General features: G+C 38.5%; 1 protein-coding gene across 1 annotated transcript in view; it reads left to right on the forward strand.

The window, feature by feature from the left end:
• Positions 1-9,577, forward strand: part of prkd2 (protein kinase D2) — a 33,837-nt gene extending 24,260 nt beyond the window's left edge. The window contains exons 5-19 of the mRNA XM_053321031.1: positions 28-211; positions 333-404; positions 611-628; positions 817-976; positions 1,108-1,219; positions 1,988-2,065; positions 2,168-2,486; positions 3,225-3,277; positions 3,378-3,450; positions 3,734-3,840; positions 6,006-6,167; positions 6,446-6,544; positions 6,766-7,033; positions 7,321-7,406; positions 7,929-9,577. Coding sequence (XP_053177006.1) covers positions 28-211; positions 333-404; positions 611-628; positions 817-976; positions 1,108-1,219; positions 1,988-2,065; positions 2,168-2,486; positions 3,225-3,277; positions 3,378-3,450; positions 3,734-3,840; positions 6,006-6,167; positions 6,446-6,544; positions 6,766-7,033; positions 7,321-7,406; positions 7,929-8,153 — 2,016 coding nt within the window. The 3' untranslated portion in view covers positions 8,154-9,577. The remainder of the gene's footprint in view (positions 1-27; positions 212-332; positions 405-610; positions 629-816; positions 977-1,107; positions 1,220-1,987; positions 2,066-2,167; positions 2,487-3,224; positions 3,278-3,377; positions 3,451-3,733; positions 3,841-6,005; positions 6,168-6,445; positions 6,545-6,765; positions 7,034-7,320; positions 7,407-7,928) is intronic.
• Positions 9,578-13,473: the final 3,896 nt, after the last annotated feature.

Raw genomic sequence — 13,473 nt, forward strand, 5'->3', positions numbered from 1 at the left:
CTTTTTGTTTCCTCTTTTTTTTGCTAGCCACGGACCCCTAGTGATGCCCGGCGTTTCTACACGGGTCGACCTGTTCATTTAGACAAAATCTTGATGAGCAAGGTCAAGGTGCCCCACACGTTCGCGGTCCACTCGTACACACGGCCGACAGTGTGCCAGTATTGCAAGAGGCTTCTTCGAGGGCTGTTCAGGCAGGGCCTTCAGTGTAAAGGTGAGGAGAGAGACAGAGTGAGACAATTTTGGATTACCAATGTGCAATATGCAGAAAATGTGCTAGACGAATCAAATTATACATAATCGAATCTGAATGAGTTGTGTTTTAATCCTTTCAGACTGCAAGTTTAATTGCCATAAACGCTGTGCGTACAAGGTTCCCAATGACTGCCTCGGGGAAACTATCGGAGGTAGGAGAAAATATTATTGTCTTGTTTTCAAGTGCATTCAAAACTCTGTTAACCCTGCATGAATTTTGTAAAAGTATTAATTTCTATTCTGCATATTTCTATTATGAAAATCAGGTCATATATATAATATAAGCACATATATTGTAATATAACCCATAATCTAACAAAACTGGAACTCACTGGCACTAATTTCTTTATTTTCTCAGACAACAGAAGTAACTCCGGTAAGTATGATCAGTACTTGGTCATTGATGCATTTAACCAGAAGTCTTGAGGTCTTTTACAGCTTTCTAACAGTTGTCTTTGTAGTAGTCATATATAAAGTATAAAGTAGTAAAAAAACAAATTCACAACAATTGTAAAAACTTTAAATCAAGTTGTACTTAGCCACTTCTTTGTCTTTTTGCCCCAGACATGTTGAGTCCCAGTGCAGATCCTGAGGTGCCCATGGACTACAGCAGTGAATATGATGGCTCAGACAAATCTTCAATGGATGACTCAGATGAAGCCTGCAGTATCCCTGGGTCCTTCTCTCCTGAAAACAACCAGGATGGAGTCAGCGGAGACCAGAGGTATGAGGAAAAACATTTGGAGCAAAACTACTAACAAGTCTCTGGAGGAATGTTATTGGAATACTAGTTACAAAATAATGATGCACACAGAAACTCAAAGAACCGCTTGAATCATATCCTCCTCCTTCCAGTGTTTACATCCCGTTAATGAGGGTGGTACAGTCGGTGAGACAGACAACCCGTCGATCCAGCACGGCTATCAAGGAGGGATGGATGGTTCACTACAGTAATAAGGACACACTGGTAAAAACATTACCCATAATTCACATGCTTTCTTCTACATGCATGCAGTTGTACTTCTGTATTCTTCTTCACTGCATTTTTTCTTTTTCTATGATTTTACTGCTGCAACTTTGTTTTATTTACTTCCCACTTTTACAGAGACTCAAAGCAGTCTGGCCAACAGTTTGTCTATTTTCTCTGTCCTCCAGCTCTTCTCTGCTATATTTTTTTTGTCCTAACAGTTTCAACCTTGATCATCAGATTGCCACTTTCAGGCAATTTATAACTTCCTTTTCCTATTACTTTTCTGTGTGTGTGTGTGTGTGTGTGTGTGTTTGTGTATGTGATAGTTGAAGATTGATGATGAGACTCACTCTCCCTGAAAACATAACAGCTTTCAAGTGATGTGCAGTGAATTCAAGCTAAAAGCCCTCTCAAATTTTTCTTCCTCCCAACATGTTCATGTGCTCAAATAAACATTTCAGTCTCTCTATTCTTATTTCTTGCTTGTTTTTCCTGTCTGGCTGCACTAACACTTCTCTTTCTTGCTTTCTGTCTTTCTTTCTTTACTTCCTGTTTTTTCCCACCCTTTCTTTACTTCTAATCATGCAGCTGCTCAGCCTTCTTCTCATCTGGTCACTCCCTCTCTTCCTCTGGACATCAACTCCAAATCTGCAAAGCATCTATGTTGACGTCTGAACTTTACCACCGATGCTCTCTCCGTTCCTCACCCTCTGTCCTCTTCATGTTCTACCCCACAATGTCCCACCCTACTTCAATCCCCAACAGAGAAAGAGGCACTACTGGCGTTTGGACTGTAAGTGCATCATCCTTTTCCAGAACAACACCTCCAACAAATACTACAAGGTAAGCATAGCTGCAAACATTACAATCTATGATTTCATGTCATTCATTTTCAAGTGTGCAGCTGTTTCTATTGCTCCATCATTGGTCTCATTTTTCTTACAGGAGATTCCTCTGTCTGAAATTTTGGAGCTGCGACCTGCTGGCAACTTCACCCTTGTCCCCCCTGGCACAAATCCCCACTGCTTCGAGCTTATCACAGGCACTATGTGCTACTTTGTAGGGGAGGACCCCAATACCCTTCCCTCTCTGTCTCCCAGCAACCCCCAGACTCTCCCCCAGACCCCTCCCTCCCCCAGCCAAGTCGCACCCAACAGCGGTATCGGCCGTGAAGTAGCCAAGGCATGGGAGAGCGCCATTCGTCAGGCCCTCATGCCAGTTATTTTCCAGGATGCACCACCAGCAGAGGGGAACACACCTCACAGTGAGTTGAGAAACATCTTGGTTAAATAAAGAGCAGACCCCTCCAGTAAGCTAGTTTTGACAAGTTGTTTTTTTCTCAAACTGAGGAGGAGCAAAGTTATGGAAGCAAATTCAGTAATGATAATTAAAATGTAATCACTACTGAGTACTTAATGTGAAAATTAAATCACAACTAATTATTGCACTGAAATATTTGACTTTGAAAACCATCGCTCTGAATTCATGTGGTCAGAGTTTTCATTTAGGCGAGATTGCTTTTCCTGAGTGTCCCTTATGTTCACATCTGAATTTTATACTTTGAATTTTAGTATCTGAGTTTGACCAAGCGTATTTGAGTTTTTGACTTGAATATTTCCATTTGAGTTAGGATTATGGAAATAGAGCACTGAATATAGTTTCCGAATAATAATAACTTTTTGAGGGATTTTGTATCTCCTAAAATAAATATATACTCGAAATGACAATGTTGAAATAGCTTCACAAGTTTTCACAAGTGAAATTCAGACCACATAAATTCAGAAAGATGCTAATATTTCAGTGCAATGAATTCAGTAGTATCTAGATTCAAAAGTTATTTTGGCCATGGTTTGCCTCCGTACAAAGTTCTACTTTTTTAGTGCTAGAGAAAACACCACACAGTACATGTGGGATCAAGCTGTTGATAAGTTGTGTTTATTAACTGATACACTTACTTTAATACTGTATAACCTACATATTGTACCTGGTGCTCACTTTTCAGGACAAGCCTCTGTCAGCATTTCCGTGTCCAACAGTCAAATCCAAGAGAATGTGGTATGATTTCTTTTGGTCAATTTTTTATTTAATGTAAAATAAAATGTTGATGGTGGCACTGAAGATAATGTTGATAATTTATTTTGCTGCTTGCTTACAGGACATTGGTACAGTGTACCAGATATTTGCTGATGAAGTTCTGGGATCTGGACAATTTGGAGTAGTATATGGAGGTATGAAGATCTACACACAGTGATATTGAGCCTCAGATTTCTCAAAGGCTAAAATACTTCTTTCTTCAAGTCTTTTAGATTATATAAAACAACGTGTAGATGTTGTTAAGATGACAACACAAGTACATCACAATTCCCTGAAAGTATCAACTACACTTATGCATGTGTGCCAGACTGTAGATCTGTCAAACTTTTGTTACCAGGGCTCAATATACAGTATGTCCATGTATGTGAGGGACAATTGAAAACTGCATTTGTTTTTAATGTTCCGCTTTTTCATCAGGAAAGCACAGGAAGACAGGGAGGGACGTAGCTGTGAAAGTAATCGACAAGCTTCGTTTCCCCACCAAGCAGGAGAGCCAGCTGCGGAATGAGGTGGCCATACTGCAGGTACACTTCCAGTTTATTTCTCTACAGGTATAACAGGTATCATGTGTCTGTGTATAATGATGCTGGCATATTGGCTTTGTCAGTTACACACATAAGACAATGGTGTGGTGCTATACGTAAAAAACACAGGAAATGCTGACGATCATTTGAATTTTCCTGTTCATAGTGACATAGATGAAATATTAAGAGGAAGTGGGTAATGATTGTTCCTTCCTACTTCTTACAAAGAGATGATTCAGTGTCTGACCAGACTGATCTATAATTTGTGGTTGTATCCATTTCTGAGTCACGGGAAAAGCCTAAACTTATACTAGATAGGAGTAGATATGTTTTATTAAAAGTCTGTAGTATCAAAGCATTAGGAGAAACAGTAGCTTACAGCATATTGTGTCTTGTGAAAACAATATTTGTAGATTTATATATTACAAAAGCTTTGTATCACTGCATTTCTTTTTGACTTGTTAGACTTATTTTAAACTCTAGAGTAGGGGAGTTTCTCTCTTTATTTGTAATTTTTATATAAAAATTAAGATCACCAAGTTTGGACTTGGACCAACACTATGATATTCTACTTAAAACACTTGTATATTGGCAATCTCTTTCAGTATGGTTTGAAAACTCATGTCTCACATGCAACATAAAGAAAACAATGGCAATTTGTATTCTTTCTGGGTCTTGGTCCTCATCCTAAAATCATCAGTTATTTTCTCAGTTAAGATTAATTGACTGTGTATTGAACAGGTTTCAGAAGTAAAATATCTCAGTCTGATGTTAGATTCCCACCATACAAAATGGTGAACAAGGTTGTACAAGCAAATTTACACACAGTAAACCTAGATTCATTTAGAGACTATTTATCATATTATGCTGTAAATAGTTTTATGCACTCAGTGATGTTTTCACATTTAAATAATTGCATTAGGCTACTTCTTGGTCAGAGGCAGCATCTACAACAATCAAGCATCTAATGATGATTTATAATCCAACAATTAAAATTCTGGACAGGAAACATGACACCACTGCTATGTTCTTAAGAAATTAAGCATGTTAATTTTATATGATTTTATTAAATTGCCTAAGCACTTTGAGCTGCATTTATTGTATGAAAGGTGCTATTATTATTATTATTATTATTATTATTACTATTATTATTATTATCTTTCTCCGGTTAAGGCTCATGCCTAATATACATTTTCACCAGCAGATGGAGACATGGATATACTTATCTGTCTATCAGCTGTCTAAACTTGTTTATGGTTTTGTTGCCTCAAGATCAGACTTCCTCTTTAGCTCAACAGTTACTCTGTCAGGCACAAAGGGCTTCACCACACTCACCAGGTTTCAAGTCAAATTCTTTTAAAAGAACCACACCTCTTTCAAATTATATGAATATGAGAAGTTAAATACCTTCCGGGGAGTAGTTTGTTGTATTTCTTAACCAAACATTAACAAATGACACACATGAATAAAATGTTTATGAGTATGGTTGTCTTACTAAATGAAAAATGAAGAAGAAACAAAGCAGATAAAAAAAACTGAACTGAAATTAAAGTAAAAGCTTTTCCACTACCAATTTGCTGTACTACCTACCAGCTGTAGTTTTAGGGTGGAAATTCATGTTTATAATTAGAAACATAGACAAACTGTCATGAAACTCTATTTTCAGAATAATGCAGAAACCCAGGGACATTTTAAAAAAAAAATCCCGAGCATCACCTTCACCGCAACGACATTGTTTCAGTTCATGCCCTCCAAAAAGTCCCTTCTCCTGATACAGAACTACTATTCATTACCACTTTCTACAGGTCTCTGTGTTGTTCTGGGCAACACACTGTCTCAAACGAAGTCATACAACTTTTGATAGCAGTTAGTGTTTAATTTAGGTTGTGGTGTTCCTGAGTTCATGAAACTCCTCTCCTGTGGTTTACTGTCTTTTGCTGACACTGTTTGTCTCTGTCTGTTGTTCTTCTCCATCTCACACTTTATCATGTTGCTCCATCTCTCACATTATTTAATCTGCTCTTTCAATTCTCATTCTATCTCTCTCCATACTTCAACTCCACCACTCTCTCCTCTCTCATTCCCCCCTTAAACTCCCTCCACCCTTTCTCAATCACATTATTTCCACATAATCCACCTCTTCACCTCTCTAATCCCTCTCCCAGAGTTTACGTCACCTGGGCATTGTGAACCTGGAGTGTATGTTCGAGACCCCAGAGAAAGTGTTTGTGGTGATGGAGAAGCTCCATGGTGACATGCTGGAGATGATCCTCTCCAGTGAAAAAGGCAGACTGCCTGAGAGGCTTACCAAGTTCCTCATCACTCAGGTGTGTATGCACCCCAGTAAAGAAGGGATTTGTGTGTCCATATATTTGCAGCCACATGGAAATTGTATGTGTAACTGCTCTTGTGTGTGTTACTCATTGCAGCATGCTTTTTGTTGTTAATCTGTCTTAGAATCAGGTGCATTGAATGCATCATTACCTGAGGTTGAAAGTGTAAATGTGGTGTAATTTCATGTGAGATCAATCTATATCCTGTTTTTGTGGTTGTGCGTATGCATGTGCGTATGTGTGTGTGTCTGTGTGTGTGTTTATTGACGTAGATTCTTGCAGCACTGAGACATCTACACTTTAAGAACATTGTTCACTGTGATCTGAAACCTGAGAATGTGCTGCTCGCCTCCGCTGATCCCTTCCCCCAGGTACATACCCTCACACATACACTTGGGTGTTCCACTCATGGTTTTCACATCCATGCACTGCAAAGCACTCAAAGTGCAGTTGTTCAGATGTGTTTCACCAAATATTTGCTACTTTCATTTGCTCTTAAGTCATTTTTCCTTTCTCCTTTTTGCTTTTCAAATTTCTGTCTCCAAATGCCTCCTGACTCTCTGCTTACTGTTCGTCATTGTCTTCCACTCAGGTGAAGTTGTGTGACTTTGGCTTTGCTCGTATCATCGGTGAAAAGTCTTTCCGTCGCTCTGTGGTTGGCACCCCTGCCTACCTGGCCCCAGAGGTTCTGTTGAACCAGGGCTACAACCGCTCACTGGACATGTGGTCCGTCGGAGTCATTATGTATGTCAGCCTCAGTGGGACGTTCCCATTTAATGAGGATGAAGATATCAATGACCAGATCCACAACGCAGCCTTCATGTACCCTCCCAACCCCTGGAAACAGATTTCCAGTGATGGTAAACAGTTTTATTGTTAGAAAGCAGGACAAATCATTACAAACTCAAAGTTATATATATTACAATAGATTTTGTAATAATGGCCCAACCTGTATTAGGCCACTCAGTACAGAAACAGGGCTTGAGGTAATTTATCTACATTATCAGTCATAATAAACATGGTTCCTGTTTATTGCATTATAATTGGTAGGGAAGTATTAACAGAATAGAATTGTTCAGATTTTTCTGGGATGTTAAGACAGTCCGTTTGATTTGACAGAATGATCTCTATCCTTTTGTGTTTCCAGCAATTGACTTGATCAACAACCTGCTGCAAGTTAAAATGAGGAAACGCTACAGCGTGGACAAGAGTCTCAGCCACTCATACTTACAGGTAGCATGTATAAGCTACTCATATGCCCTCACCAACACACACACACAGTTTAATATTAATTTATTACAAATTAACATAAATAAATACATGTTTTGAATGGTGTCTCATCACACTTCCAGTACAACCCCAATTAAAGGTACAGGGAGCAGATATCATGGCTGCCAATAACTGCCACCTTTCTTTTTGACTTCTGCAAATCTATTTCTATTTCGGAGAAAAGGCAAACATAAACACAAGCAGGGGCGGATATTTTGGAACTTCAAATAGACAGATTAGCTGTTTTTATTGACTGCACAGTTCTTAAATGTGTTCTACAAAAATAAAATTGTTTGCATATATGAATAGCTTGATCTCATCAGATCATTTAAGAGGTCATTCAAGTTCTTACTCCCACACATACAGTAAACACACACGCGCACGACTTAAAGTAATTACTGGATGATGCACTATAAACACATAAAAGTCCCTAAAACTGAAACTGATATTTAATCCCCATGTTTATTCCTGTTTCTCATTTCTCAGGACTATCAGACATGGCTTGACCTGCGAGAGCTGGAGACTAAACTTGGTGGGCGTTACATCACCCACGAGAGTGACGACAGCCGCTGGCAAATGTTTGCCCGTGAACATACTCTGCCTTACCCTGCTCACCTTGTACCACCTCCTCCTGCCCCAGGCTCTGATGATGAGGAGGGTGGGGAAGATGCAGATGTACAAGGCCTTACTGAGAGGGTCAGCATCCTCTGACCACAAAGACATGGGACTCAAGCTGATTTAGGAAGGAGAAAAGGAATGGGGAGAGGGAGGATGTGATGGTTGACCTAGGATCTGAAAGAGAAATATTGTTTCAAAGAGTCATGTGGTTGTAATAAGAATAATGTCCAGCTGTTTGGACTTTTGCAGGAAATGTCCGCTGTGTGTTAGCACTGTTTTCCAGGAATAAATCCCATTTCTCTCCTCCAGCCTGAGGTCATCAACACTTGCACTTGTAATCATTTACTTCAGCTATTATTACTCTTCTTTTGAATTGTTGAACTGTTTTCATGATGAAGACTGCTCGATTCTATTTCACATCCTCTCTCCGGCTGACCTGGGAAGGCTTTGAAGATAAAATAGGAGTCAAACTTTAAATTGGAATTTGTCACAAGATTTCCTCTCATCACAAAGTGGGTGAACATGAAGCAGAAAATACAACAGCTCAGAATCAATCACAATAAGAATTTGGTGTTGATATGTTTACTTATCAGGATGTTTTTCCGAAAACAAATGGCTGCTGAAAGTTAAGATGAAATCTTAATAAGGAGAAACATTTATTTGTAGTGTCAATTTATTTGGCTGACTGGAATCGCAGTCCCTCTAATCTCTTTTCAGTGATGTTGTAGCCAAACCCTTCCTCTCTGCTGGTAATTACTAATGTGCAGGCATTGAGTCAAACCCATCTGCACTTATAAATGCATTCCCACAAATTCATGTCCTGCAGTGAAAACTGTAAGTACTGATCCCGTGACAGCATATCCTCCATTAATTAGCACTGGTTTTGCCACAATACACTCTGAGAAAATATATATGACTAAAGATGTCACTGCGGGTTTAAATGAACTCTAAGCATTGGGCTGTGTATTATATTCAAACTGAAAGATTATACCACTTTATGCGCAATAGCTGTTGTTGAATGATTACAAAGTTCTGCTATTGTGCTCATTTGGCCACTCTCGCTCATGATACCTGCTGTGTATTTAAATTGTGAATAACATATTCTCAGAATTGCCCGTATATATATAAGATTTACATACTGTTAATAAGGGTATCTTTTTTTTTACACCTGAGCAGGTAAACAGACACTTCTTTTATCAAGAGCGGACCTCTCCCTGTGATATAAATGTGTGGATGGACAGCTTGGGTTACTTGGGGTGAAACTAGACTTTTTTTGGGGGGGGAGTGTATGTAGTAAGTTTGATTATTGACCACCTGTTATGTCAACATGTTGCATGTTTCTGTGAAGTAGTGTTTTCTAGATACATTATAAAACATACTGTAGTTATAATAGCCTATTATACATATGTGTAACCTGAAGTTTATGTACTGTAGCGTCAAATATGTGTAGACTGTGTACAACATGTTTGAAGGATGAACCTAGCCTTTGTAACAGACAATACATACCTTGAACAATATCGTCTTTTTGTCCCAGAGGTTTTATTTATCATTCATCTGTACAGTCATCGAGCAATTGTACTTTCTGGCCTTCTAAAGAGAAAACAGATAACACACACAAAGCTAGGCATTCATAGATTGGTTTATAATGATTCACAGTCACATGCAAACAATTTTCTTTTTTTAAACATTATATTTAAGAAGCATGAGCCATTACTGTCACTCAGGTTTTCTATAGTGGAAGACTTTGAATAATGTGACAAAATAAAGACAATTTGTACTGTAGAATTAGAATGCTTTAATACCCACGGTTTGACAGACTGTTATTTTGTTGCTCTCTGAAGAAGAGCACATTATTTCAGCTGTGCTGAATGTAATACCTGATTATATGTAATCACACTGGGACTGCTGCAAATGTTCGAGAAAGATATCATATGTATGCAACACAGATTTCAGACTTCAGATATGCATGTAAGTACACACACATACACACACTCACACACACAACTACTCACAGCTGTCAATAGACAAAGACTGTTTTTCCGCATATAATACCTCACATATTGGGTGGCACTCAAGAGGACCCTGTGGCTATGGAAGCAACGAGAGAGAATTGTTTTCTGTTTTGTGATTAGTGTACTTCAGCCAGCTACTCGGGCAAAAGTGCACCCTTGTTCCTCCTACACCATAGCCATCATCATTGCCAAACGATGCCAAATATAATACACTGTTTCTATCTCCTTTTGTTTCTTTCAAGTGTTGCTATCCCATTGGCTAAACCTCTTCGGGCTTCCTTCTTTGTAATTCAAGTGGCGGAGGAGACGCTATGCTTAGTAAGCAAGAGAGACAAAAATTGTACACTTAATTTGGTTTCTTCCAGTTTTTTGAAAAGCAAAATTCATCTAATGAGACGAGGATGATGACTCAACAAATTGGAGTTCCCTATTGAAAGCAGCGATGTATTCAGTCTGATCAAGTGATGAAAGGTGCTTCTTAAACGGAAATATACATAGGCACTCAACTGCCATAGCAACTGGTTCAAGTGAATGCACACTATGGATGGTAGCATCTTCATAAACATTACAGTTGTTCAGTTGTAGCCTGAAAACACACTGAATTGTTATCTTGTTTCACCTCAATCACTCATGTATTCTATTTAAATTGCTACCCAAATGTCAGATGTCTGGAACCAGGCTCGTGCAATCTCACTAAAATATCCAGTTGAGACTAGGTTGATGTGCTAGGCTGATGACACTGTATTCAATATGTGCGATTGTCAGCAAAGATCAAACCAAAAATGTTTTAGTTCATCTTTCATTCTTTTGACTTCCACATTTTGACTTCCCTCGGCCTAAAGCCCTTTATTACGGAAGCGTATTGCATTCACTTGAAAAAGGTTTCTGAATAATTTTTTTTCTGTTATTCTGAGTAATTTTTTTTCTCTTTTTCTGAGTATTTTTTTCTGCAATGCAATACTTCCAAATAATGCGAGAAGCTCCGACCTGCAAATAACGTTAACCTTCCGCTGCTACTCCTTCGAAAATGTATTTCTGTCATGCCAGAAAAAGAAAAAAAGCATTATAATTGAACATCTAATCACATTATAACATGAAACTTATCACGTTATAACATCAATGTCATTGCTGGTCTCAAGCAGAGGTGAACATCCTCTGATGTATGTCCACCGCTGTTGTGTGGAGAACATCAGGCCCTCTATCTGATGTGATTATTTTCCTTCAGCTGTTAGAAGTGAGGCTTCATGTTTGGGTTGAGATGCCTGACAAGCTTCACAACCCAAGTGTCGTCTCATGAACAAACTGAGGAGAGATTCTGCTGTTATTGATTGACTGTTACTGAAGCAAGACTTCCAGTTTGAAAGAGCCACTGGTTACTTTTTTCATATCAACTTTGTCAACTATGTCTGTGTGCTCAAGAGGTTATCAGCCAAGAGCAGGCTCCATGTAATTTATTGAAAGGGAAATGACAGGGGAAGGGGTTTCTGGGATTTGCTGCTAACATTGCCAAGAAAAGTCAGGGCCTAACAAATGTGGAGTGTGAACCCATGCAAGAAAGGTTTTTCAGGATTTTTCTCACCGACCTAGCTGAGTAATCATGCTTCCTGAGACACTGATAACCATCAACGGAAAGTCTGTTAGCAAATCCACGAAACAAAAACCTTGCTCCGGACATAGTTTGGTCAGTAATTGTGTAACATGATCACAAATTCTGATAGCATTCTCCTCATCAGCTATCTTGACTGCAGAGCCAATGATGCACAGTTTGACCATCAAGTACATTAACAGGGTTACACCAGCTGCTACTGTTTGCCCTTGCACTCAGGCATAATGCATTTTGAAAGAGAATAACTCAGCAGTGTAAAACAATTTGCAAAATTACAGAAAAGACAGATGCAAAACCAAAAGGTACACCAGAAATTGTTTTGCATGACACCAGTATGACGTGTCAAAAACTAAACTTTGTAAAAAATCAGTGGGGCATACCAAATACTTATAATCATAATTAATCTCAAATGTGTATATTTATTTCATTGATTTTCTCAGGAAAGCAGGTACATTGTTGTTTTTAGTGTTTCAGCAAATTATCAAGTGTTGCAATGTGAATGGTCATGTATACAGTGGCCTTAGTATATCTGTGGTTAAAGTAAAAATGCTGTTGCTAAGAAACAAAAATGCACATCACCTTGTTGTCTTTTAGAAAAACGGCACACGATTTTATTACTACTGTACACACCAACATCATGCTTGGGAATGAAAAACTACAATATTTGAAAATGTCAACACACTTTGCAACTCACAAGAATTTGCACCCACAAGTTGTGCTTTTAAAATGTCACCTCCTGTCATGTGAAAGCTTTCTTTGTAAAGAGGAAGACACAGCAGAGTTAGGTTATTTAGCTTACCAGGTTGTGAAATGACAGATCACAACTGACTGCAGTCTTACTACAAATTTGACAAAATTTCTGCATCTTTAAAAGTAAAGTGGTTAGACTTGTGTGGCATATACTCGAATCAGCAAGCAGAAAATATGACTCAGTTGAGGCAATGCTTTTGTGACAGAATAATTTTATTTTTGAATAACAATACTTTAATGTACAACATAGCAAGTAGAATAACTTATGTAGGAAGCAGGACCACTTTCGAATGATAGATATGCAGCGCAGGCATTATTCCATAAACAATAACCTCTGCAGTGTGCAGTTTATCCATCATCTTAAAGTGCTTCTGGTTCTTGTCCAAGTCATACTCATATTGACCTTTATTAGAAAGTTATGTGCAGTAGAGCATGCGTCCCTTCAGGTTTGAGCATGTACTGTAAGTGACGCAGAGTCATTTTGCAATAATGAAGGAAAGCCATAGAGTTGCACATAACCCAGTAGTAACACATTTTTGACTACTTTTCAGGAGAAAAAGTGAAGTTACAGCTGGAAAACCAAAACCAAAACCAAAAGATATATCAAGCTTCACAGAACTGAGTGAGTCAGGTAATAATACTCTGTGGTTTCATTAGATCAACCCTTTTCAACCAGAAGGGTTAGGGTTAGGGTTAGGTTAGTGATGTCCGACACATTGTTACATTAAAAAATACTGATTATAGCTGCTTTAAACTTAATAAATTACTTTTGGAAAATTGAGGACAAATCACGGGACAAAGTGAAAGATAGATTTGGCTTCAAATAGGCGGAAACAGTGCACAAGTTTGCACAAGTTGGTCCAGGTGTGCTCATAAATTAGTGTATACCTGGGAAAGACTTGATTCATACTGTTTCCAGAAAGCATAAATTGATTTTAAGAATAGGTCCACAAGTACGCTTTAAGACAATAGCCACATTAACATCGGAAGTTTTGCATGCTTTATTCATTCCTCCTGTTCACACTGTCCAGTAGATTCCATCCAA

The sequence above is a fragment of the Scomber japonicus genome, chromosome 6 (assembly GCF_027409825.1).
Source record: "Scomber japonicus isolate fScoJap1 chromosome 6, fScoJap1.pri, whole genome shotgun sequence".
Lineage (NCBI taxonomy): Eukaryota > Metazoa > Chordata > Actinopteri > Scombriformes > Scombridae > Scomber > Scomber japonicus.